We start from the raw sequence: 27,718 nt of genomic DNA, 5'->3' as shown, positions 1-27,718 counted from the left end.
TCAAAAGCCCTCTCTCCTTCACATTATAGTGTTTTATTATCAAAGGAAGATGAAAGCCAGCAAGGCAGCGGGTTTGGATGGTATTGCAGTAGAATTCATTAAAAAAGGGGGTGACTGTATTGTTGACTGGTTGGTAAGGTTATTTAATGTATGTATGATTCATAGTGAGGTGCCTGAGGATTGGAGGAATGCTTGCATAGTGCCATTGTGCAAAGGCAAAGGGGATAAAAGTGAGTGCTCAAATTACAGAGGTATAAATTTGTTGAGTATTCCTGGAAAATTGTATGGGAGGGTATTGATTGAGAGGGTGAAGGCATGTACAGAGCATCAGATTGGGGAAGATCAGTGTGCTTTCAGAAGTGGTAGAGGATGTGTGGATCAAGTGTTTGCTTTGAAGAATGTATGTGAGAAATACTTAGAAAAGCAAATGGATTTGTATGTAGCATTTATGGATCTAGAGAAGGCATATGATAGAGTTGATAGAGATGCTCTGTGGAAGGTATTAAGAATATATGGTGTAGGAGGCAAGTTGTTAGAAGCAGTGAAAAGTTTTTATCGAGGATGTAAGGCACATGTACGTGTAGGAAGAGAGGAAAGTGATTGGTTCTCAGTGATTGTTGGTTTGCAGCAGGGGTGCGTGATGTCTCCATAGTTGTTTAATCTGTTTATGGATGGGGTTGTTAGGGAGGTGAATGCAAGAGTTTTGGAGAGAGGGGCAAGTATGCAGTCTGTTGTGGATAAGAGAGGTCAGATGATGTTCGCTGAAGATACAGCGCTGGTGGCTGATTCAGGTGAAAAACTGCAGAAGCTGGTGACTGAGTTTGTTAAAGTGCATGAAAGAAGAAAGCTGAGAGTAAATGTGAATAAGAGCAAGGTTATTAGGTACAGTAGGGTTAAGGGACAAGTCAATTGGGAGGTAAGTTTGAATGGAGAAAAACTGGAGGAAGTGAAGTGTTTTACATATCTGGGAGTGGATTTGGCAGCGGATGGAACCATGGAAGCAGAAGTGAATCATAGGGTGGGGGAGGGGGCGAAAGTTTTGGGAGCGTTGAAAAGTGTGTGGAAGTTGAGAACGTTATCTTGGAAAGCAAAATTGGGTATCTTTGAAGGAACAGTGTTTCCAACAATGTTATATGGTTGCGAGACATGGGCTATAGATGGAGTTGTGCGCAGGAGGGTGGATGTGCTGGAAATGAGATGTTTGAGGACAATATGTGGTGTGAGGTGGTTTGATCGAGTAAGTAATGTAAGGATAAGAGAGATGTGTGGTAATAAAAAGAGTGTGGTTGAGAGATCATAAGAGGGTGTTTTGAAATGGTTTGGTCACATGAAGAGAATGAATGAGGATAGATTGACAAAGAACACATGTGTCAGAGGTGTAGGGAACGAGGAGAAGTGGGAGATCAAATTGGAGGTGGAAAGATGGAGTGAAAAAGATTTTGAGCGATCAGGGCCTGAACATGCAGGGGGTGAAAGGCGTGCAAGGAATAGAGTGAATTGGAATGATGTGGCATACCGGGGTCGATGTGCTGTCAGTGGATTGAACCAGGGCATGTGATGCGTCTGGGGTAAACCATGGAAAGTTTTGTGGGGCCTGGATGTGGAAAGGGAGCTGTGGTTTCAGTGCATTATACATGACAGCTAGAGACTGAGTGTGAACAAATGTGGCCTTTGTTGTCTTTTCCTAGCACTACTTCGCACACATGCGGGGGGAGGGGCTGTCATTTCATGTGTGGCAGGGTGGCAACGGGAATGAATAAGGGCAGACAGCATGAATTATGTACATGTGTACATATGTATACATGTCTGAGTATGTATATATATGTATATGTTGAGATGTATAGGTATGTATATGTCCAGTGTGTGGACGTGTATGTATATAAATGTATATGTGGGTGGGTTGGGCCATTCTTTCATCTGTTTCCTTGCGCTACCTCGCTAACGCGGGAGACAGCGACAAAGTATAATAAATAAAAAAAATATTATCAAAGGAAAAGAATACAGGTACACCACTACTAGCAGCAGGGAAACTAATAAACAAAAGCCTAATGCATTTTGTAATGATGTAAAAGGAAATCAATGTTGGATTCTTATCTCATAAGTGTAGATAAAATCATTTGGATAATTTCTAAGCCACTGAGGGATAACATGTAAGGTAAACCAAGTTCTCAAAAATGTGCCATATGTAATATAGTATGGTATCTAATATTCTTCTACTAAGAACAATGACTATTGTAAACAAGTTTTCATAAATGTGCCATATGTAATATAGTATGGTATTTAGTATTCTTCTACTAAGAACAATGACTATTGTGTGGATGCAAATAAATTCAAGTACTGTACTTGTGACATTAGAATTAATGATGAAAGTCAGGGCTTTTTTTTTAAGTATTTTGTAATATTTGAAGTAGGGCAATATTGAAAACTGGCACATGATATAGCCATAAATTTCCAATGAACTGCAACAAAACTAAGATTTCCATAAAAAGCTTTTATTCTAAATAACCATAATATAAAACATAGGATGAAACTGTATTGGTGATCTCTCTTTGCTAGCTTTGTACCAAAAACAAATCTAAAGCCTTGTAAGCCAATCAATACAACTAGTGGGCCAAAACCAAGGGCTAATGAGCCAAGTGGCCCACCAATAAATATGAAAAAAAAAAAAAGATGAAGACAGCGATTTGCTGATGACACTGAAAAATACTTTTTATTAAAATTCCTTTACTGACTTTATCTGCAATATTCTTTCAACTTAACTGCCTTTGCCTCTACAATCTCACTGTTTAATATAATCTACTGCACAGAATCTAGAGTCCAGTGTTTCTATTCTTTTTTCTTTCCACACTTCCTTGCATTTCTAATCTTATCCCTCACTTCTTATACATTTGTTCACTTTTTTCTTGCTAGGCACACTTGTGAACAAGCTATGATAATTCTCATACAGGTAACTAGATTTTGTTCTGACACTGAAGAAGATGGTTTTCTCATAGGTTTAAAGAAAAATAAAACTTCAGTGCAGGTGGATGTGATCTGAAGATGTTTGGGTGTGCAGCTCATTACTTTAACCTTGTAGAGAAAAAGGCATCCCTTAAACTGTTCTCCAACCAAACTGTGGTGGTTCAAAAATATTTCAGAAGCCACCATTAACCAATGAGCTGGCAGGGAGAAAAGGAAATGGTGTCAATCAAGAAATTCCAAATGACACCCAGCTGTCAAACAAATTCCAAATGACACCCAGCGGAACTGTCAGAAAGACTGTACGGAAAGTTTCTAAAAACTAATAGAAAATCAATGAGATATTTTGTGAACACAGAGATGAATTTTGGCAAAATGTAGTGAGGACTGTGAACACTACAAGCATTCATATGGAGGTAATGCATCTGAGCCAACAGCTGAAATTTGTGTCTACTGAACTGAATAACTTGCAAAAGGATAACTACTTTGAGCAATTCTGTACACATATGTTGCGTGTCACTTCAAGTTTCTGTATTACATAAAAATCACAGAAAAGATATCATCAATGTGTGACATATGCACACTTTATAGCATACCAAGGGCATCCTGAATTTAATGGTGTGAAGATGACAACTCTGCAAGAAGAAGCATCCATCTCACCTGCAACATCCCTCCTGTGTTAGCTTTTTCTATTGACAATGTAGAGCTATAACCAAAATCAAAAGTCTCTTATACTGACTGAATCACTGATGCCTGCTAAATGGTGGATGACCATAATAGCAGCCAAAGAAAAACAGTCAATAGGTATGTATCATCAAAATTTTGCTCCTTCATGTTATAATTAAGTAGGTGTCTTGCAAGTTCAGTCTCAGTCAAACTATCTCTTTTCAACTTTTCATTAGGCTCACAACTAACTGAGGAACAGACTAGAAACAGAATAAGTAGAAAAGTTAGTAGAGTGCATAGAATACTTAAAGGTCAAGCAAAAGAGTGGTCAATTGTACATAAAATTCAGTATTGTATGGTTACGTCTATCTATCTATATCTCCATCACCATTATGGGTGACCATGAAGAAAGAGTCTCCACTTATCCCTGTCCTTACATGTCTCCTTCACATACATCATTCTACGCATTCTTCCTCTGTTTCTCTCGCTCCAGTATTCCTCCACCCTATTTGCCCATGTCACCAACCCCTTTAAATGTACTATCATACATTCTCCTAGTAAATTCCCTGTCTTATATTCTTTCCACATGCCCAAATCTCCTCAAAGTTACATTTCACCCATTCTACCACTCCACACTTCATTCCCTTGGCATTCCTTACCATACCACATCTCTTATAAACCCTTTCATTTCTTTCTTCATTCCATCTTGTCACACCAAATGCTCTTCTCAAATAGCTAATTTCTATGGCCTGGATTCTTGATCTCTGTGCCTCTTTCCATGTCCATGTTCCAGCTGCATAGGTCAGGGTCAGGAGGACTATGCTGTCCCTTAATCCTCACTTCACTTCCATACTTACACCTCTACCCTTCATTAATCTATTAAGGGACCCAATGACTCTTCTACCCTTTTCTGCTATCTCCCTTATCTCTCCTTCCATATCACCAAACTTACCTAAGACAGCTCTTACATACTTAAATTCCATCACTTCCTCAAGTCTTTTTCCCCCCAATATCCACAGCACAATTTAGAACACTTTCTTCTTTCTCTATATATGGTCTTACAAAACCTATACTTTCACTCCATTTCCATTCAAACACCATTACTTTACTTTTACTTGCATTTACCTTCAATCTCCTCAGCTTACACACATCATAAAACACACTTAAAGCCTTCTGCAAATCCTCTTCACTTTCTGCAAACAGGCTTGCCACTAACAATCATATCTCACTGCCGCACTCCATCTCTGCAACCCTTTTATCTAATTTTGCTTTCATCTCTCTTTTCACTCCATCCATACATATATCAAAAAGCCACAGTGACATCACACACCCCTGCCTCATACCTACATGTATCCCAGAACTTTCGCTCCACTATCCATCCACTCTTATGCATGCATTTGCTCCTCTCTAGAAGGCTTTTACATGATGCAACAGTTTTTCCAGTAAACCACATATCCTTAACACATCCCACAAAGCATTCCACTCGACTCTGTCGTATGCTTTCTCCAGATCCATGAAAGCTACATACAACTTCTTACCTTTCACTAAATACTTTTTCACAGTCATCTTTACTACAAAAATCTGATCCACACATCCTGTACCCTTCCTAAAACCCTCTTACTCTTCACTTATTCTGCATTCAGTCACTTCCATCACTCTGTCAATTTATATTCTTGCATACCCTTTTCCTGGTATACTTAACAGACTTATTCCCCTTTAATTGCTACATATATCCTTCGAATCTTTTCCTTTAAATAAAGGAACAGTAATAGCTTTCACCCAATCTTTAGGCACAACCTTCTCTTTCCATGCTAAATTGCATATAAGATGCATCCACTCTATCACAGTTTCTCCTCCATGCTTCAGCATTTCAGCTGTAATCCCATCCACTCCAGGTGCCTTTCCTACATTCAGCCTCATTATTGCCCTTCTTGTCTCCCTCTTTGCTACAGGCCCCTCTACTTGTACCCTCTTCCTTACTTCCTCCATACCAATGCATGTAACAACTGCTGCCTTCCTTTCTCCAACATTCATCAGTTCTTCAAAATGCTCTTTCCATCTTCCTTTCACTTCCTCCTTTTGATTTAGCAATTCCCCTTCCTTACTTTCTCACATCAACATTTCCACTCTCACATCCACCTCTTACCTATTTTACCTCCCTCCAGTATAGTTTCTTATCATCTTAAAACTTTTCACTTAACTTTCTTCCAAAATTTTCATCTACTCCTTTACTTTCCTCTATCAGCTTCTTAATATTCCACACATATTTTGTATTCTTCCCTCCTCCTTTGCTGAACTTCCACTGGTACATTCCTATTGAGCAATTTACCATATGCCCTTTTCTTCTTTTCCACAGCATTTCTAATCTCTTCTGTCTACCATGCTTTGCCATTTCTATTCCTGTATCACACTACCTTGTATCTAAGTACTGATTCAAAAACCTTTACTAGTTAAGGTTATGTACACATCTTAATTGTTATCACATTTTTAATGCATATAATGTCACTTCAAGCACTGCAGCATTTCATATAGAATCTTACTAAGTTGGTATAAATAATTTTCATTCTTATGTTGGCAGCTCTAGTCACGGAAAAAAAATCCTTATCAAGGCCAGGTCTTAAATGAAATACAAAGAGATTAATGAAAAGGAGGCAATGGAATATATTTAAAAATTGTGAATGAAGTGAAAAATTTGATACTCAAAATGAGCCATGCCAAAGTTATCAGGAAAAACATGACGGATGAGTGTTCCAAAGCTTTGAGGAGTAGGGAAAGAAGCAGTTATCAAAACAGCCCACCTTTGAGTTGCTAACTGCAACACAGTAATCGTATGACATAGCAACTTCCCAAGTATTGCATGGTCTAGCTAGTGGTGGAAGCACACAAGCAGCCAGTTCTCAGAGGCAAAAACCAGTCAACCAAGCCATTCATCCACCCCTAGTGATTAGGCAATAAAATGGGTACCTGGCTCAGGCAAACGGTGAGAGCTAATGACGTAAGGGGAGTGGGAAGGAATAGGATGTATCTAGGGAAGCAGTGATGGCTTGCGCAAAAGATGCATGTGGCATAAGAAAGGTGGGAGGTGGGCACATCAGAAAGGGTAGTAAGTGGTGGGATAAAGAAGTAAGATTGATAGCGAAAGAGAAGAGAAACGTTTAGACGATTTTTGCAGGGAAGTAGTTCAAATGACTGGGAGATGTATAAAAGAAAGTGGCAGGAGGTCAAGAGAAAGGTGCAAGAGGTAAAAAAGAGGGGAGTTTGGATGAGAGAGTATCATTAAATTTTAGGGAGAATAAAAAAGATGTTTTGGAAGGAGGTAAATCAAGTGCGTAAGAGAAGAAAACAAATGGGAACTTTAGTGAAGGGGGCAAATGGGGAGGTAATAACAAGTAGTGGTGAAGTGAGAAGGAGATGAATTGAGTATCTTGAAGGTTTGTTGAATGTGTTTGATGACAGAGTGGCAGATATAGGATGTTTTGGTCGAGGTGGTGTGCGAAGTGAGGCAGTCAAAGAGAATGGTTTGGTAAACAGAGAGTAGGTTGTGAAAGCTTTGCAGAAGATAAAAGCCAGCAAGGCAGCAGGTTTGGATGGCATTGCAGTGGAATTTATAAAAAAAAATAGGGGGTGACTGTGTTGTTGACTGGTTGGTAAGGATATTCAATGTACGTATGGTTCATTGTGAAGTGCCTAAGGATTGGTGGAATGCATGCACAGTGCCACTGTACAAAGGCAAAGGGAATAAAGGTGAATTTTCAAATTACAAAGGTGAAAAAGAGGGGAGTTGAGTATTCCTGGGGAATTATATGGGAGGGTATTGTTTAGAGGGTAAAGGCATGTACAGAGCATCAGATTGAGGAAGAGCAGTGTGGTTTCAGAAGTGGTAGAGGATGTGTGGATCAGGTGTTTGCTTTGAAGAATGTATGTGGGAAATACTTAGAAAAACAGATGGATTTGCATGTAGCATTTATGGATCTGGAGAAGGCACATGATAAGAGTTGATAGAGAATACTTTGTGGAAGGTATTAAGAATATATGGTGGGGGAGGTGAGTTGCTAGAAGCAGTGAAAAGTTTTTATCAAGGATGAAAGGCATGTGTACAAGTAGGAAGAGAGGAAAGTGAATGGTTCCTAGTGTATGTCAGTTTGCAGGCAGGGGTATGTGATGCCTCCATGGTTGTTAATTTGTTTATGGAAGGGGTTGTTAGGAAGGTGAATACAAGAGTTTTGGAGAAAGGGGCAGTTATGCAGTCTGTTGTGGATGAGAGGGCTTGGGAAGTGAGTCAGTTGTTGTTCGCTGATAATACAGCGCTGGTGGCTGATTCAGGTGAGAAACTGCAGAGGTTGGTGACTGAGTTCGGTAACGTGTGTGAAAAAAGAACACTGAGAGTAAATGTGAATAAGAGCAAGGTTTTTGGTTCAGTAGGGATGAGGGACAAGTTACTTGGGAGGTGAGTTTGAATAGAGAAAAACTGTGGGAAGTGAAGTGTTTTAGATATCTGGGAGTGGATTTAGCAGCGGATGGAACCATGGAAGCAGAAGTGAGTCACAGGGTGGGGGAGGGGGCAGAGTTTCTGGGAGCATTGAAGAATGTGTGGAAGGTGAGAACGTTATCTCAAAGAGCAAAAATGGGTATGTTATATGGTTGCGAGGCATGGGCTATAGATAGAGTTGTGCGGATGAGGGTGGGTGTGTTGGAAATGGAATGTCTGAGGACAATATGTTGTGTGAGGTGGTTTGATGGTGTGTTGGAAATGGAATGTTTGAGGACAACATGTGGTGTGAGGTGGTTTGATCGAGTAAGTAATGAAAGGGTAGGGGAGATGTGTGGTAATAAAAAGAGTGTGGTTGAGAGAGCAGAAGAGGCAGCATTGAAATGGTTTGGTCACAGGGAGAAAATGAGAGAGGAAAGATTGACAAAGAGGGTATATGCGTAAGAAGTGGAGGGAACAAGAAGAAGTGGGAGACCAAATTGGAGGTGGAAGGATGGAGTGAAAAAGACTTTGAGCAATCAGGGCCTCAACATACAAGAGGGTAAAGGTGTGCAAGGAATAGAGTGAATTGGAATGATGTGGTATATCGGGGTCAATGTGCTGTCAATGGACGAATGTGGCCTTCGTTGTCCTATCGTAGTGCTACCTCACACACATGCAGGGGGTGGGAGGTGTCATTTCCTGTGTGGCAGGATGGTGGCAGGAATGGATGAAGAGAGCATGTATGAATATGTAAATGTGTATATATGTATATGTCTGTGTATGTATATGTTGCATGTATATGTGCATTTATGTATATACATGTGTATGTGGGAGGGTTGGGCCATTCTTTCGTCTGCTTCCTTGCACTACCTCACAAACGTGGGAGACAGCGACAAAGTATAATAATATAATAATATTTCTTTTCATTATACTTTGTCGCTGTCTCCCGTGTCAGCAAGGTAGCGCAAGGAAACAGACGAATGAATGGCCCAACCCACCCACATACATGTCCACATACACACATATACATACTTATACATCTCAATGTATGCATATATATACACACAGACATATACATATATACACATGTACGTAATTCATACTGTCTGCCCTTATTCATTCCCGTTGCCACCCCACCACACATGAAATGACAACCCCCCTCCCACCCGCATGTGCGTGAGGTAGCACTAGGAAAAGACAACAAAGGCCACATTCGTTCACACTCAGTCTCTAGCTGTTATGTATAATGCAATGAAACCACAGCTCCCTTTCCACATCCAGGCCCCACAGAACTTTCAATGGTTTACCCCAGATGCTTCACATGCCCTGGTTCAACCCATTGACAGCATGTCGACCCAGGTAAACCACATCGTTCCAATTCACTTTATTCCTTGCATGCCTTTCACCCTTCTGCATGTTCAGGCCCCAATCACTCAAAATCTTTTACACTCCATCCTTCCACCTCCAATTTGGTCTCCCACTTCTCATTCCCTCCACCTCTGACACATACATCCTCCCTGTCAATCTTTCCTCACTCATTCTCTCCATGCGACCAAACCATTTCAAAACACCCTCTTCTGCTCTCTCAACCACACTCTTTGATTACCACACATCTCTCTTACCCTTTCATTACTTACTCGATCAAACCACTTCACAACACATATAGTCCTCAAACATCTTATTTCCAGCACATCCACCCTCCTCCGCAAAACTCTATCCATAGCCCACATCTCGCAACCATATAACACTGTTGGAACCACTACTCCTTCAAACATTCCCATTTTTGTTTTCCAAATTCTCGACTTCCACACATTTTTCAATGCTCCCAGAACTTTCGCCCCCTCCCCCAACCTATGATTCACTTCCACTTCCATGGTTCTATCCACTGCCAAATCCACTCCCAGATATCTAAAACACTTCACTTCCTCCAGTTTTTCTCCATCTAAACTTACCTCCCAATTGACTTGTCCCTCAACCCTACTATACCCAGTAACCTTGCTCTTATTCACATTTACTCTCAGCTTTCTTCTTTCACACACTTTACCAAACTCACTCACCAGCTTCTGCAGTTTTTCACCTGAATCAGCCACCAGCGCTGTATCATAAGCGAACAACAACTGACTCACTTCCCAAGCTCTCTCATCCACAACTGACTGCATACTTGCCCCTCTTTCCAAAACTCTTGCATTCACATCCCTAACAACCCCATCCATAAACATATGCCTTACATCCTCGATAAAAACTGTTCACTGCTTCTAGCAACTTCCCTCCCACACCATATATTCTTAATACCTTCCACAGAGCATCTCTATCAACTCTATCATATGCCTTCTCCAGATCCACAAATGCTACATACAAATCCAATTGCTTTTCTAAGTATTTCTCACATACATTCTTCAAAGCAAACACCTGATCCACACAACCTCTACCACTTCTGAAACCACACTGCTCTTCCCCAATCTGATGTTCTGTACATGCCTTCACCCTCTCAGTCAATACCCTCCCATACAATTTCCCAGGAATACTCAACAAACTTATGCATTTGTAATATAAGCACTCACTTTTATCCCCTTTGCCTTTGCACAATGGCACTATGCAAGCATTCCACCAATCCTCAGGTACCTCACCATGAGTCATACATACATTAAATAACCTTACCAACCAGTCAACAATACAGTTACCCCCTTTTTAATAAATTCCACTGCAATACCATCCAAACCTGCTGCCTTGCCGGCTTTCATCTTCCGCAAAGCTTTTACTATCTCTTCTCTGTTTACCAAATCATTCTCCCTAACCCTCTCACTTTGCACACCACCTTGACCAAAACACCCTATATCTGCCACTCTCAAATACATTAAACAAACCTTCAAAATACTCACCCCATCTTCTCACATTTGCCCCCTTCACTGATGTTCCCATTTGTTCCCTTGTCTTATGCTCTTTATTTACCTCCTTCCAAAACATCTTTTTATTCTCCCTAAAACTTAATGATACTCTCTCACCCCAACTCTCATTTGCCCTCTTTTTCACCTCTTGCAACTTTCTCTTGACCTCCTGCCTCTTTCTTTAATACATCTCCCACTCATTTGCATTATTTTCCTGCAAAATTGTCCAAATGCCTCTCTCTTCTCTTTCACTTTCTAATCTGCCCACCTCCCACACTTCTCATGCCACAAGCATCTTTTGCGCAAGCCATCACTGCTCCCCTAAATACATCCCATTCCTCCCCCACTCCCCTTACGTCCTTTGTTCTCACCTTTTTCCATTCTGTACTCAGTCTCTCCTGGTACTTCCTCACACAAGTCTCCTTCCCAAGCTCACTTACTCTCACTTATATATATAAATTCTTTCTTTCTTTTAAACTATCCGCCATTTCCCTCATTAGCGAGGTAGCGTTAAGAACAGAGGACTGGGCCTTTGTGGAATATCCTCACCTGGCCCCCCTCTGTTCCTTCTTTTGGAAAAGTAAAAAAAAGAAAAAAAAAAACGAGAGGGGAGGATTTCTAGCCTCCTGCTCCCTATATATAAATAGGGCAGTGAAAAGTTTTTACCAAGGATGTATGGCATGCATACAAGTAGGAAGAGAGGAGGGTGATTGCTTCCCAGTGAATGTCGGTCGGTGTCAGGGGTGTGTGATGTCCCAATGGTTGTTCAATCTGTTTATGGATGGGGTGGTTAGGGAGGTAAATGCAAGAGTTTTGAAGAGAGGGGAGAGCATGCAGCCTGTTGTGGATGAGAGGGACTGGGAAGAGAGTCAGCTGTTGTTTGCCAATGATACAGCTCTGGTGGCTGATATGTGTGAGAAACTGCTCAGGTTGGTGACCGAGTTTGGAAAAGTGTGTGAAAGGAGAAAGTTGAAAGTAAACGTGAATAAGAGCATGGTTATTAGGTTCAGTAGGGTTGAGAGACAATTTAACTGGGATGTAAATATGAATGGAGAAAAACTGGAGAAAGTCAAGAGTTTTAGATATCTTGGAGTGGACTTAGCAGCGGATGGAAACATGGAAGATGAAGTGAGTTACAGGGTGGGTGAAGAAGGCAAAGGTTCTGGGAGCGATGAAAATGTTATCTCCAGAGCAAAAATGGCTATGTTTGAAGGGATAGTAGTCCCAACAATGTTAAATGGCTGTGAAACCTGGCTATAGATTGGGTTGTATGGAGGAGGGTGGATGCATTAGAAATTAAATGTTTGAGGACAATATGTGGTGTGAAGTGGTACTATCGAGTAAGTAATGAAAGGGTAAGGGAGATGTTTGAAAATAAAAAAAAGTGTGGCTAAGAGAGAAGAAGAGAGGGTGTTGAAATGGTTTGGACATATGGAGAAAATGAGTGAGGAAAGATTGACAAAGAGGATGTGTGTGTCAGAGTTGGAGGGAATAAGGAGAGGCAGTAGACCTAATTGGAGGCAGTAGGATGGAGTGAAAAAGATTTTGAGCTATGGTGGCCTGAACATACAAGAGAGTGAGAGGCATGCAAGGAAAAGAGCGAATTGGAATGATGTCATATACCGGGGTCGACATGCTGTCAATGGACTGAACCTGGGCATGTGAAACATCTGGGGTAAACCATGGAAAGGTCTGTGGGACCTACATGTGGAAAGGTAGCTGTGGTTTCAGTACATTACACGACAGATAGAGACTGAGTGTGAATAAATGTGGCCTTTATTTGTCTGTTTTCCTGGCGCTACCTCGCTGAAGCAGGGGGTAGTGATGCTGTATCCTGGGGGGGCGGGGTGGCACCAGGAATGGATGAAGGCAAGCAAGTGTATACATGTATATGTCTGTGTATGTGTATGTATATGTATGTATATGTTGATCTGTACATGTATGTATATGTGCATATATAGGTGTTTATGTATATATATGAGTATATGAGTGGATGGGCCATTCTTCGTCTGTTTCCTAGTGTTACTTCGCTGATGTGGGGATCCTATTTCGCGTGTGGCAGGGTGGTGACGGGAATGGATGAAGGCAGCAAGTATGGATATGTACATGTGTATATATGTATATGTCTGTGTATGTATATGTATGTATAAGTTAAACAAACATCCTTGTGATATGTATGTATACGTTGAATTAAATATCCCTGGGGATAGAGGAGAAAAAATACTTCCCACGCATTCCCCACATGTCGTAGAAGGTGACTAAAGGGGACAGGAGAGGGGGAATAGGAACCCTTCCCCCCTTGCATTCTAACTTTCTAAAAGGGGAAACAGAAGGAGTCATGCAGGGAGTGCTCATTCTCCTTGGAGGCTCAGACTGGAGTGTCTAAATGTGTGTGGATGTAACCAAGATGAGAAAAAAAGGAGAGACAGGTAGTATGTTTGAGAAAAGGAACCTGGATGTTTTGGCTCTGAGTGAAACGAAGCTCAAGGGTAAGGGGGAAGAGTGGTTTGGGAATGTTTTGGGAGTAAAGTCAGGGGTTGGTGAGAGGACAAGAGCAAAAGAAGGAGTAGCACTACTCCTGAAACAGTTGTGGGAGTATGTGACAGAGTGTAAGATTATTGGGGCCTATGCACCTGGGCATGAAAAGATAGATCATGAGAGGCAAGTGTTTTGGGAGCGGCTGAGTGGGTGTGTTAGCAGTTTTGATGCACAAGATCGGGTTATAGTGATGGGAGATTTGAATGCAAAGATGAGTAATGAGGCAACTGAGGGAACAATGGGTATACATGGGGTGTTCAGTGTTGTAAATGGAAATGGTGAAGAGCTTGTAGATTTGTGTGCTGAAAAAGGACTGGTGATTGGGAATACATGGTTTAAAAAGAGAGATATACACAAGTATACGTATGTGAGTAGGAAAGATGGCCAGAGTGTTATTGATAGGTGCGTGAAAGAGAGACTTTTGGATGTTAATGTCCTGAGAGGTGCAACTGGAAGGATGCCTGATTAATATCTTCTGGCAGCGAAGGTGAAGATTTGTAGAGGTTTTCAGAAAAGAAGAGAAAATGTTGGGGGTGAGCTTGGGAAGGAGACTTGTGCGAGGTAGTACCAGGAGAGACTGAGTGCAGAATGGAAAAGGGTGAGAGCAAAGGACATAAGGGGAGTGTGAGAGGAATGGGATGTATCTAGGGAAGCAGTGATGGCTTGCACAAAAGATGCTGGTGGCATGAGAAGTGTGGGAGGTGGGCAGATTAGAAAGGGTAGTGAATGGGAGGATGAAGTAAGATTCTTAGTGAAACAGAAGAGAGGCATTTGGACGAGTCTGGCAGGGAAATAGTACAAATGAGTGGGAGATGTATAAATGAAAGAGGCAGGAGGTCAAGAAAAAGGTGCAAGAGGTGAAAAAGAGGGCAAATGAGAGTTATGGTGAGAGAGTATCACTAAATTTTAGAGAGAATAAAAAGATATTTAGGAAGGAGGTAAATAATGTGCGTAAGACAAGAGAAGAAATGGGAAAATCGGTGAAGGGGGCTAATGGGCAGGAAATAACAAGTAGCGGTGAAGTGAGAAGGAGATGGAGTGAGTATTTTGAAGGTTTATTGAATGTGTTTGATGACAGAGTGGCATATATGGGGTGTTTTGGTTGAGGTGGTGTGCGAAGTTAGAGGGTCTGGGAGAATGTTTGGTGAACAGAGAAGAGGTAGTGAAAGCTCTGCAGAAGATGAAAGCCAGCAAGGCGGCGGGTTTGGATGGTATTGCAGTGGAATCTATTAAAAAAGGGGGTGACTGTGTTGTTGACTGGTTGGTGAGGATATTCAAAAAATGTATGGCTCATGGAGAAGTGCCTGAAGATTGGTGGAATGCATGCATAGTGCCATTGTAAAAAGGCAAAGGGGATAAATGTGAGTGCTCAAATTACAGAGGTATAAGTTTGTTGAGTATTCCTGGGAAATTATATGGGAGGGTATTGATTGAGAAGGTGAAGGCATGTACAGAGCATCAGATTGAGGAACAGCAGTGTGGCTTCAGAAGTGGTAGAGGATGTGTGGATCAGGTGTTTGCTTTGAAGAATGTACGTGAGAAATACTTAGAAAAACAAATGGATTTGTATGTAGCATTTATGGACCTGGAGGAGGCACATGATAGAGTTGATAGAGATGCTCTGTGGAAGGTGTTAACAGTATATGGTGTGGGAGGCAAGATGCTAGAAGCAGTGAAAAGTTTTTATCAAGGATGTAAGGCATGTGTACGATTAGGAAGAGAGGAAAGTGATTGGTTCTCAGTGAATGTCGGTTTGCGGCAGGGGTGCGTGATGTCTCTATGGCTGTTTAATTTGTAAAGGGATGAGGTTGTTAGGGAGGTGAATGCAAGAGTTTTGGAGAGGGAGCAAGTATGCAGTCTGTTGTGGATGAGAAAGCTTAGGAAGTGAGTCAGTTGTTGTTCGGTGATGATACAGTGCTGGTGGCTCATTCGCGTGAGAAACTGCAGAAGCTGGTGACTGAATTTGGTAAACTGTGTGAAAGAAGAAAGTTGAGAGTAAATGTGAAAAAGAGCAAGGTTATTAGGTATAGTAGGGTTGAGAGACAAGTCAATTGGGAGGTAAGTTTGAATGGAGAAAAACTGGAGGAAGTGAAGTGTTTTACTTATCTGGGAGTGGATTTGGCAGCGGATGGAACCATGGAAGCTGAAGTGAGTCACAGGGTGAAGGAGGGGGCTAAGGTTCTAGGAGCGTTGAAGAATGTGTGGAAATCGAGAACATTACCTCAGAAAGCAAAAATGGGTAATTTTGAAGGAATAGTGGTTCCAACAATGTTACCTCCCACACCATATACTCTTAAAACCTTCCACAAAGCATCTCTATCAACCCTATCATATGCCTTCTCCAGATCCATAAATGCCACATACAAATCCATCTGTTTTTGTAAGTATTTCTCACATACATTCTTTAAAGCAAACACCTGATCCACACATGCTCTACCATTTCTGAAACCACACTGCTCTTCCCCAATCTGATACTCTGTGCATGCCTTTACCCTCTTCATCAATACCCTCCCATATAATTTCTCAGGAATACGCAACAAATTCATACCTCTGTAATTTGAACACACACCTTTATCCTCTTTCCCTTAGTACAATGGCACTATGCATGCATTCTGCCAATCCTCAGGCACTTCACCATGATCCAAACATACATTAAATATCCTTTCCAACCAATCAACAACACAGTCACCCCCTTTTCTAATAAATTCCACTGCAACACTATCCAAAGAAATTCAACTCAACCCTACTGAACCTAATACCCTGCTCTTATTCACATTTACTCCCAATTTTCTCCTTTCACACACTTTTCCAAACTCAGTCACCAACCTCAGCAGTTTCTCACTCGAATGAGCCACCAGAGCTGTATCATCGGCAAACAACAACTGACTCACTTCCCAGGCCCACTCATTCCCCAACAGACTGCATACTCGCCCCTCTCTCCAAAACTCTAGCAATTACCTCCCACACCACCCCATCCATAAACAAATTAAACAACCATGGGGACATCACACACCCCAGCCGCAGGCCAACCTTCACTGGGAAACAATCACTCTCCTCTCTTCCTACACGTACACATGCCTTACATCCTTGGTAAATACTTTATATTGCTTCTAGGAGCTTATCTCCCAAACCATATACTCTAAACACCTTCCACAAAGAATCTTTATCAACTCTATCATGTCTTCTCCAGATCCATAAATGCTACATACAAATCCATCTGTTTTTCTAAGTATTTCTCACACATTTTTCAAAGAGGGAATTACTGGGATGGCCTTGATTAGGGCCTCAGCGGCCCATGCTGTCTCAGCTAACATAAAAAAAATAAAGAACGGGAAACTGAACCAACACTGCAGCATAGGGTAAGTGGGTCAAGTTTTGAGGTTAGCGTGGGAGAGTTTCTAAGTCAGACCACTGTCACCTCAACTCAGTCAAGTAAGGATGCAGAGCTAGATCAACCCAAATGTGGGAGCAGTACCCAACACTGGGACGTGTCAATCCTTTGTATAAATGGAGCAACAGTGTGGAGGAAAAGAAACTTCAACATCTAAAGAGGATTCTTATTTTCTTTGAGGCACACTTAGCTCATTCCATAATGTGGGATGTCTAAGAAAGAGTGGATATAACAGTCATACCAGGTATGTTCATTGAGTCAAGAGGTGGAATTACAGAACAATGAGAGAAAAGAGGAAAGTTATGAGGAATTTTCCACAGGTAGATGAGCAGAAAATGGATCTTATTTGTTTTACAAAAAATTAACATGAACTATAAATTCTCCTGAGGCAAGCAATTCTTTATTCAATGATGTAAATATATATTCCTCATCTGAGGCACTGTACCCAAACACCTTTATTCTGAAGAAAATTATAGCTTTGAGGAAATGTCTTTATGGAAGACTATCAGTCTATTTTACATAAAATTCAGTTAATACCTAATAAGCCACAGAGTGCTTAAAGGTAAAGAAGAGCAGTAAATTGTACATGAAATCAATACTGTAATATTATGTACTCAGTACTTTGACAAAGTTTTTAATGTTTTCAATGTTTCAAACTCCAACATTTATTTATACAAAATATTCATTTGCATTTGAAAAATTAACATGAGCTGTAATAGCTCAAAGGGCAAGCATAATTTTTTGATGAATGTCTATAATTTGGTAAACAGAGAAGAGGTAGTAAAAGCTTTGCGGAAGATGAAAGCCGGCAAGGCAGCAGGTTTGGATGGTATTGCAGTGGAATTTATTAAGAAAGGGGGTGACTGTATTGTTGACTGGATGGTAAGGTTATTTAATGTATGTATGACTCATGGTGAGGTGCCTGAGGATTGGCGGAATGCGTGCATAGTGCCATTGTACAAAGGCAAAGGGGATAAGAGTGAGTGCTCAAATTACAGAGGTATAAGTTTGTTGAGTATTCCTGGTAAATTATATGGGAGGGTATTGATTGAGAGGGTGAAGGCATGTACAGAGCATCAGATTGGGGAAGAGCAGTGCGGTTTCAGAAGTGGTAGAGGATGTGTGGATCAGGTGTTTGCTTTGAAGAATGTATGTGAGAAATACTTAGAAAAGCAAATGGATTTGTATGTAGCATTTATGGATCTGGAGAAGGCATATGATAGAGTTGATAGAGATGCTCTGTGGAAGGTATTAAGAATATATGGTGTGGGAGGCAAGTTGTTAGAAGCAGTGAAAAGTTTTTATCGAGGATGTAAGGCATGTGTACGTGTAGGAAGAGAGGAAAGTGATTGGTTCTCAGTGAATGTAGGTTTGCGGCAGGGGTGTGTGATGTCTCCATGGTTGTTTAATTTGTTTATGGATGGGGTTGTAAGGGAGGTAAATGCAAGAGTCCTGGAAAGAGGGGCAAGTATGAAGTCTGTTGGGGATGAGAGAGCTTGGGAAGTGAGTCAGTTGTTGTTCGCTGATGATACAGCGCTGGTGGCTGATTCATGTGAGAAACTGCAGAAGCTGGTGACTGAGTTTGGTAAAGTGTGTGGAAGAAGAAAGTTGAGAGTAAACGTGAATAAGAGCAAGGTTATTAGGTACAGTAGGGGTGAGGGTCAAGTCAATTGGGAGGTGAGTTTGAATGGAGAAAAACTGGAGGAAGTGAAGTGTTTTAGATATCTGGGAGTGGATCTGTCAGCGGATGGAACCATGGAAGCGGAAGTGGATCATAGGGTGGGGGAGGGGGCGAAAATTTTGGGAGCCTTGAAAAATGTGTGGAAGTCGAGAACATTATCTCGGAAAGCAAAAATGGGTATGTTTGAGGGAATAGTGGTTCCAACAATGTTGTATGGTTGCGAGGCGTGGGCTATGGATAGAGATGTGCGCAGGAGGATGGATGTGCTGGAAATGAGATGTTTGAGGACAATGTGTGGTGTGAGGTGGTTTGATCGAGTAAGTAACGTAAGGGTAAGAGAGATGTGTGAAAATAAAAAGAGCGTGGTTGAGAGAGCAGAAGAGGGTGTTTTGAAATGGTTTGGGCACATGGAGAGAATGAGTGAGGAGAGATTGACCAAGAGGATATATGTGTCGGAGGTGGAGGGAACGAGGAGAAGAGGGAGACCAAATTGGAGGTGGAAAGATGGAGTGAAAAAGATTTTGTGTGATCGGGGCCTGAACATGCAGGAGGGTGAAAGGAGGGCAAGAAATAGAGTGAATTGGAGTCATGTGGTATACAGGGGTTGACGTGCTGTCAGTGGATTGAAGCAAGGCATGTGAAGCGTCTGGGGTAAACCATGGATAGCTGTGTAGGTATGTATATTTGCGTGTGTGGACGTGTGTATGTACATGTGTATGGGGGGGGGGGGGGCCATTTCTTTCGTCTGTTTCCTTGCGCTACCTCGCAAACGCGGGAGACAGCGACAAAGTATAAAAAAAAAAAAAAAAAAGTCTATAATTTCATACAGAAGAAAATTATAGTTTTGAGGAAATGTCTTTATGGTACAATTTATTATTTATTATGTTTTGCTTTGTCGCTGTCTCCCACGTTAGCGAGGTAGCGCTAGGAAACAGACGAAAGAATGGCCCATCCCACCCACATACACATACACCCGCAAATATACATACCTATACATCTCAATGTATACATATACATAGACATATACATATATACCCATGTACATAATTCATACTGTCTGCCTTTATTCATTCCCATCGCCACCCCGCCATACATGGAAGAACAACACCCTCCCCCCTCATGTGTGCGGGGTAGCGCTAGGAAAAGACAACAAAGTCCCCATTCGTTCACACTCAGTCTCTAGCTGTCATGTAATAATGCACTGAAACCACAGCTCCCCTTCCACATCCAGGCCCCACAAAACTTTCCATGGTTTACCCCAGACGCTTCACATGCCCTGGTTCAATCCACTGACAGCATGTCGACCCCAGTATACAATTTACTATCAATATATATTCCTCACAATGTTTTCGTCGCCTTAGTGGCTTGCATATTTCATTACTGTGTCTATTTCTTAATTTTCATTAGCCTCCTTTCAGGAAATTATCACTAAATACGCAAGAATATCAAAAGAGTAACAAAAGAGATTTATATTGAAGAATAAATGAATAGAAAACCCTGGTTTTTAAACAGAAAGTCTAACCAGGTGGGGTGATGGTTTACTACCAGATATGTCCCCACTGCAACTCAGTGAAGGTTTGATTTTGGCTCTCTGCATGCATCCCTCTTGTTCTAGCCAGGTACCTAGTTCTAGTGGTACCAATCAACTCCTTACGCTCAGAACAATTAGTAAAGAGTGATTTTTCTCCAAAAATTTCATCTATTTCAAAGCCCTCCTCACTCTGGAGACCTTACCTTGTAAGATTAGGACATGTTACAGGTAAAAGTCCACACTACAGAGTGCAAGAAATCCATTGATACTACTTTCATCAAAATTTATTAACTACGACACGCATGTCAATTTTCTGATGAATTACCCAGTGAACATGACATATACTACACTTACCTTACACCTCAAAACTTTAGAACTCTCTACTTTCTCATGTCTTTCTTAATGAATATGACCTGGCACATTCTAAAAGACAGGTTTGTCACTTCCTTTAAAATTCATAAATATTTTTCCACTTCAAAATCCTTTCTAAATTTCAACTAAGGGCTGACCTTGATGTGGACATTTTTCCATGACTGAAGTCTCTAAGGTAAAAAAAAACTTCCAGGCAATTGAACGCAAACATCATTTTTGCATTTTCTCAATTAACTTCAAAAATATAGTACATTTACAATGCATGGGGAACCTGAGTATGGTTTACTGATTTCTAGAGGCGTCTTCTTTAACCCAACGTTTTTCCCAGTACATCATAGCACTCCCCAATTTTTTCTTTTTAAGAGTGCTCCCCATTTTTTTTCTATTTTTGTTGAAGACTCCAATCATGGACAAAAGTTCACATCAAGGCCGAGCCTTAATTGAAATATAGAGAGAATAATGAAAATGAAAAAGAAAAAGACACAGGAAAGTATTTACGAATTTTGGAGGTAGTGAAAAACCTGTCTTTTAAAATGTTCCACTATTAATTTTTAGCAGAGGATAAAATAAAACGCTGCAAATATCATTCTCCTGATCTAAGCCACTAATTATATGTACAAAACGTTCACTGACATTAGCTTCATAATCTATCACGGTACCCCTAAACTGGAACTTTATCCTGAAAATTCCAAAAATCTAAAAATACATACCAATATCTTCTCCACAGCTACTTGTAAGTTGACATGAAGCAAAGAGGTCATCATGATATGTTGTTGCTATTGGCTCTGGATCTGACAATAAAGCTACATCGTCACTCTCACCAACGTCCCTAGACGAGAGCCTTGGAGTCACATGACCTACGACGAGCTCACATCGGGTGGAACCCGACCTGGATCTCGCTGCTCTAGTAGCTACAACACTTACAACCACTCCGTCCGTACTATCACAGTCATTGGCTAAATCCTGAGACATATCTAAAACGATAACGTAAAAACATTGAGAAAAAAATAGACATATATATATAGTCCGATCGAGTAAAGGACTTACACGTCCTACTCCTAACCCTTCCCACACTAGAATGTTTTGAGCGCTTATGACATGGGAGGATTTTGTTTACGTCAAGTTGTGTACATACAACCCAGACAGTCATCTCCGCTCAGCTGGTGAAGATTGACCGTACTTCACATCTGCCCAACAGATGGCAGGACAATCTGAATTATTACTTTGTTGATTATATTTGTTTTGATTTATTTTTTTGTTACTTAAGGTTGATCCTTGTTTCACTTGCTTTCAGTTCGCAAGTGTCCCGTGGCTATTGCTCATTTCATACTTGTTTCTTAGTATAAGTGAATATTGGTATTGAGTCACCGAGTCCACTGTGATAAAATAGATACACAGTTTTAAGTGCATCACCAGAGATGTTACATAACGACTAACAAATTCTTATTTCCATGCTATTACCAATATATACATATATAGATTACAAAGATATAGTTAAACATTATATTAGACAGGGTGATTTCAGTATGACTAAAAAGAACCTGGAAATGATTTACAAATGCAGTGAGGATTTGCACCTTGCTTATTCCATAAAAACGATTGTACTTGTTTCTTAAAAAGATCTTGTGTGACCTGTTTGACTGACAATGGTAGATAGCTTCATAAACTATAACAATATGTACAGGAAATCACATACAACTACAGAGTGTAGTCCCACATGGCGGATGCCTCTCTCCAACTTTGTTTATAATATATACATTAGTTATGCCTCTACCAACAAAGTATAGTGAGCATATTATGTATGCAGATGACATAACACAAATAATAACATATCCAGGAAAATCAAAAGCACTAATGGCAAAACATACAACTAGTACAATAGAAAATATTGATAACCTTATATACAAATGGAGAATCAAATTCGAAATTATACTAATTGCAAAATTCAAAAATGACCCAATAATCGTCCATGAAGACCTTTATCCATATAGTAGAGGATATACATTACTGGAATTGAAAATTACAACCAGAGGAATAACCAACTGCATAAAGGAAAAAGTATGAAGAACCAATGAGATGTTAGCTAAATCACAGAGATTTAGAAATATTATCTCAATAAAAGATACTACATACAACACTAATAGGATCCGTAACAGAATATCCACCCTTACCTAAACATAAAGTTAACAAATAAAAGAAATACAAAAAAAGTACAAAAAGAAGCACTGAAATTTATATCAAACATGGGATATCCAGAAATAATCAGAAGTGAAGAACTACACCAAAGAGCAAATTTATTACCAATAGATGTTACTACACAACAGAGCAAAAACAATTTGGGAAAAATTCGAGAACAAAATACTGAAGCATTTCAAAAATGGATAGTAGAAAGAGAAGAATATTTCGAAAAAACCATTACTGGTTCCCAAGCAGTAGGAAAATAATGATATCAAATGATCCGACACCAAAATATACATGAAAATGGGGAAAGCAACCACAAGCACAAGGACCTAGTAAGTCCCCCAGATAACATCTAAACATATCAAAATTAAACAACAACAAAAATTTAACAGTAAGTATGAATATCAAAGATGGGGAAAGCAGCAAGTAACAGAAGGACAAGGCAAGCCCCCCTCCCCCCCCCAAAAAAAGTCAAATAACCCATTCATTAAAAAGAAATGAACAAATATAAAAACAAAAGATGGGCTAAGCAACCAGTAACACAAGGATCTGGTAAGCACCTCCCCCGCCTCCACACCCCCCCAAAAAAACACGCCAACCAACACAAGCACAACAAACATCAATAAACAACTATGAAATATACAGTAATAGAAACTTTAAAAATAAGCTACATAACAAAAGTCTGACGACTTAACAACACAGAACCAACAAACCCAAAGAAAAACATAAATCAAAACACCAAGAACAATGTAGATCTCTGGTTGATCCCAGAGTCTTTTATACTTCTGTACTTCCCATTTCCTACTTCCCTTAAACTCAAACAAACTTCCCAACCCCGCCCCACCTAAAAGCCCTCCCAGACTCTTAATGTCCCAATCCGAGTCCTTCAATCAACACCAAGAGAGAATTACCTCTATCTTCAGACACACGCATTCACTTATATTTTGCAGCTCTACCAATTCATATGTAAGATATATGCCAATATTCCAACTGTTCTGTCTTATACTAAGAGAAAGCGAACCATATCAAGTTGAGTTCAGGATAGAGTGTTCAGCATATATCTTACAATTTTATACTGCATAAAGTGCAGCTGCCCTTCATCTTCTTTCATGAAGACCACAAGCATAATTGAAATGATACTAAATCAAAATCAACACGTTTTTCTATTTTCCCTGTTTCAGTTTTCCTGACAAAATTGTGGATATTTCTAATAGGGAAATGTTGGCTTGTGTGCACTCTCCGTGAATCATTCAAAGGCGATACTGTCATCCTGTAATGACTGGTAAAACGTTAGATAGGTTACGTGGAGTCAACATTATGTAATCACTGCTCTGAAGGAAATAGAATAAGCTACATCTTACTTAGATAAGATCACTTTTTTCGTGCTAGCCACTAGAAGACTCCGTCACACTCAAGATCTCTTATGTCACTGACATATTCTTTCCTGACACCGTCAAAGATCATATATATATATATATATATATATATATATATATATATATATATATATATATATATATATATATATATATATATATAAATATATATATATATATATATATTTCTTTTTTTTTTTTTTTGCTTTGTCGCTGTCTCCCGCGTTTGCGAGGTAGCGCAAGGAAACAGACGAAAGAAATGGCCCAACCCACCCCCATACACATGTATATACATACGTCCACACACGCAAATATACATACCTACACAGCTTTCCATGGTTTACGCCAGACGCTTCACATGCCTTGATTCAATCCACTGACAGCACGTCAACCCCAGTATACCACATCGCTCCAATTCACTCTATTCCTTGCCCTCCTTTCACCCTCCTGCATGTTCAGGCCCCGATCACACAAAATCTTTTTCACTCCATCTTTCCACCTCCAATTTGGTCTCCCTCTTCTCCTCGTTCCCCCCACCTCCGACACATATATTCTCTTGGTCAATCTTTCCTCACTCATTCTCTCCATGTGCCCGAACCATTTCAAAACACCCTCTTCTGCTCTCTCAACCACGCCCTCTTTATTTCCACACATCTCTCTTACCCTTACGTTACTTACTCGATCAAACCACCTCACACCACACATTGTCCTCAAACATCTCATTTCCAGCACATCCATCCTCCTGCGCACAACTCTATCCATAGCCCACGCCTCGCAACCATACAACATTGTTGGAACCACTATTCCTTCAAACATACCCATTTTTGCTTTCCGAGATAATGTTCTCGACTTCCACACATTCTTCAAGGCTCCCAGAATTTTCGCACCCTCCCCCACCCTATGATCCACTTCCGCTTCCATGGTTCCATCCACTGCCAGATCCACTCCCAGATATCTAAAACACTTCACTTCCTCCAGTTTTTCTCCATTCAAACTCACCTCCCAATTGACTTGACCCTCAACCCTACTGTACCTAATAACCTTGCTCTTATTCACATTTACTCTTAACTTTCTTCTTTCACACACTTTACCAAACTCAGTCACCAGCTTCTGCAGTTTCTCACATGAATCAGCCACCAGCGCTGTATCATTAGCGAACAACAACTGACTCACTTCCCAAGCTCTCTCATCCCCAACAGACTTCATACTTGCCCCTCTTTCCAAAACACATTGTCCTCAAACATCTCATTTCCAGCACATCCATCCTCCTGCGCACAACTCTATCCATAGCCCACGCCTCGCAACCATACAACATTGTTGGAACCACTATTCCTTCAAACATACCCCTTTTTGCTTTCCGAGATAATGTTCTCGACTTCCACACATTCTTCAACGCTCCCAGAACTTTCGCCCCCCCCACACTATGATTCACTTCCGCTTCCATGGTTCCATCCGCTGCCAAATCCACTCCCAGATATCTAACACACTTCACTTCTTCCAGTTTTTCTCCATTCAAACTTACTTCCCAATTGACTTGTCCGTCAACCCTACTGTACCTAATAACCTCGCGACAAAGCAATATATATATATATATATATATATATATATATATATATATATATATATATATATATATATATATATATATATATATATAGAGGAAAGAGGGGCAAGTATGAAGTCTGTTGGGGATGAGAGAGTTTGGGAAGTGAGTCAGTTGTTGTTCGCTGATGATACAGCGCTGGTGGCTGATTCATGTGAGAAACTGCAGAAGCTGGTGACTGAGTTTGGTAAAGTGTGTGGAAGAAGAAAGTTAAGAGTAAATGTGAATAAGAGCAAGGTTATTAGGTACAGTAGCCTGAGGGTCAAGTCAATTGGGAGGTGAGTTTGAATGGAGAAAAACTGGAGGAAGTGAAGTGTTTTAGATATCTGGGAGTGGATCTGTCAGCGGATGGAACCATGGACGCGGAAGTGGATCATAGGGTGGGGGAGGGGGCGAAAATTTTGGGAGCCTTGAAAAATGTGTGGAAGTCGAGAACATTATCTCGGAAAGCAAAAATGGGTATGTTTGAAGGAATAGTGGTTCCAACAATGTTGTATGGTTGCGAGGCGTGGGCTATGGATAGAGTTGTGCGCAGGAGGATGGACGTGCTGGAAATGAGATGTTTGAGGAAAATGTGTGGTGTGAGGTGGTTTGATCGAGTAAGTAACGTAAGGGTAAGAGAGATGTGTGGAAATAAAAAGAGCGTGGTTGAGAGAGCAGAAGAGGGTGTCTTGAAATGGTTTGGGCACATGGAGAGAATGAGTGAGGAAAGATTGACCAAGAGGATATATGTGTCGGAGGTGGAGGGAACGAGGAGAAGAGGGAGACCAAATTGGAGGTGGAAAGATGGAGTGAAAAAGATTTTGTGTGATCGGGGCCTGAACATGCAGGAGGGTGAAAGGAGGGCAAGGAATAGAGTGAATTGGAGCGATGTGGTATACAGGGGTTGACGTGCTGTCAGTGGATTGAGTCGGGGCATGTGAAGCGTCTGGGGTAAACCATGGAAAGCTGTGTAGGTATGTATATTTGCGTGTGTGGACGTGTGTATGTACATGTGTATGGGGGGGGGGGTTGGGCCATTTCTTTCGTCTGTTTCCTTGCGCTACCTCGCAAACGCGGGAGACAGCGACAAAGTATATAAAAAAAAAAAAAAAATATATATATATATATATATATATATATATATATATATATATATATATATATATATATATATATATATATATATATATATATATATATATACAAGGGGACGGGAACGGGGGCTGGAAACCCTCCCCTCCTTGTATTTTAACTTTCAAAAAGGGGAAACAGAAGGAGTCACGCAGGGAGTGCTCATCTTCCTCGAATCCTCAGACTGGGGTGTCTAAATGTGTGTGGATGTAACCAAGATGAGAAAAAAGGAGAGATAGGTAGTATGTTTGAGTAAAGGAACCTGGATGTTTTGGCTCTGAGTGAAACGAAACTCAAGGGTAAAGGGAAAGAGTGGTTTGGGAATGTCTTGGGAGTAGTCAGGGGTTAGTGAAAAGACAAGAGCAAGGGAAGGAGTAGCACTACTCCTGAAACAGGAGTTGTGGGAGTATGTGACAGAGTGTAAGAAAGTAAACTCTAGATTGATATAGGTAAAAGTGAAAGTGGATGGAGAGAGATGGGTGATTGTTGGTGCATATGCACCTAAGCATGAGAAGAAAGATCATGAGAGGCAAGTGTTTTGGGAGCAGCTGAGCGAGTGTGTTAGTAATTGTGATGCACGAGACCGGGTTATAGTGATGGGTGATTTGAATGCAAAGGTGAGTAATGAGGCAGTTGAGGGAATAATTGGTGTACATGGGGTGTTCAGTGTTGTAAATGGAAATGGTGAAGAGCTTGTAGATTTATGTGCTGAAAAAGGACTGGTGATTGGGAATACCTGATTCAAAAAGAGATACATACATAAGTATACGTATGTAAGTAGGAGAGATGGCCAGAGAGCGTTATTGGATTACGTGTTGATTGATAGGCGCGCGAAAGAGAGACTTTTGGATGTTAATGTACTGAGAGGTGCAACTGGAGGGATGGCTGATAATTATCTTTTGGAGGCGAAGGTGAAGATTTGTAGAGGTTTTCAGAAAAGAAGAGAGAATGT

At 40.7% G+C, this 27,718-nt stretch overlaps 1 protein-coding gene across 1 annotated transcript in view; it reads right to left on the bottom strand.

The window, feature by feature from the left end:
- Positions 1–21,595, bottom strand: part of LOC139754958 (sodium-coupled neutral amino acid transporter 7-like) — a 151,746-nt gene extending 130,151 nt beyond the window's left edge. Inside the window, exon 1 of the mRNA XM_071672784.1 lies at positions 21,204–21,595. Within this exon, the coding sequence (XP_071528885.1) occupies positions 21,204–21,465 (262 nt within the window). The 5' untranslated portion in view covers positions 21,466–21,595. The remainder of the gene's footprint in view (positions 1–21,203) is intronic.
- Positions 21,596–27,718: the final 6,123 nt, after the last annotated feature.

This window comes from Panulirus ornatus, chromosome 18, assembly GCF_036320965.1.
Source record: "Panulirus ornatus isolate Po-2019 chromosome 18, ASM3632096v1, whole genome shotgun sequence".
Taxonomy (NCBI): Eukaryota; Metazoa; Arthropoda; class Malacostraca; order Decapoda; family Palinuridae; genus Panulirus; species Panulirus ornatus.
The sequence above is the reverse complement of the archived record's forward strand: the minus strand, read 5'-3'. Positions and strand labels throughout refer to the sequence as shown.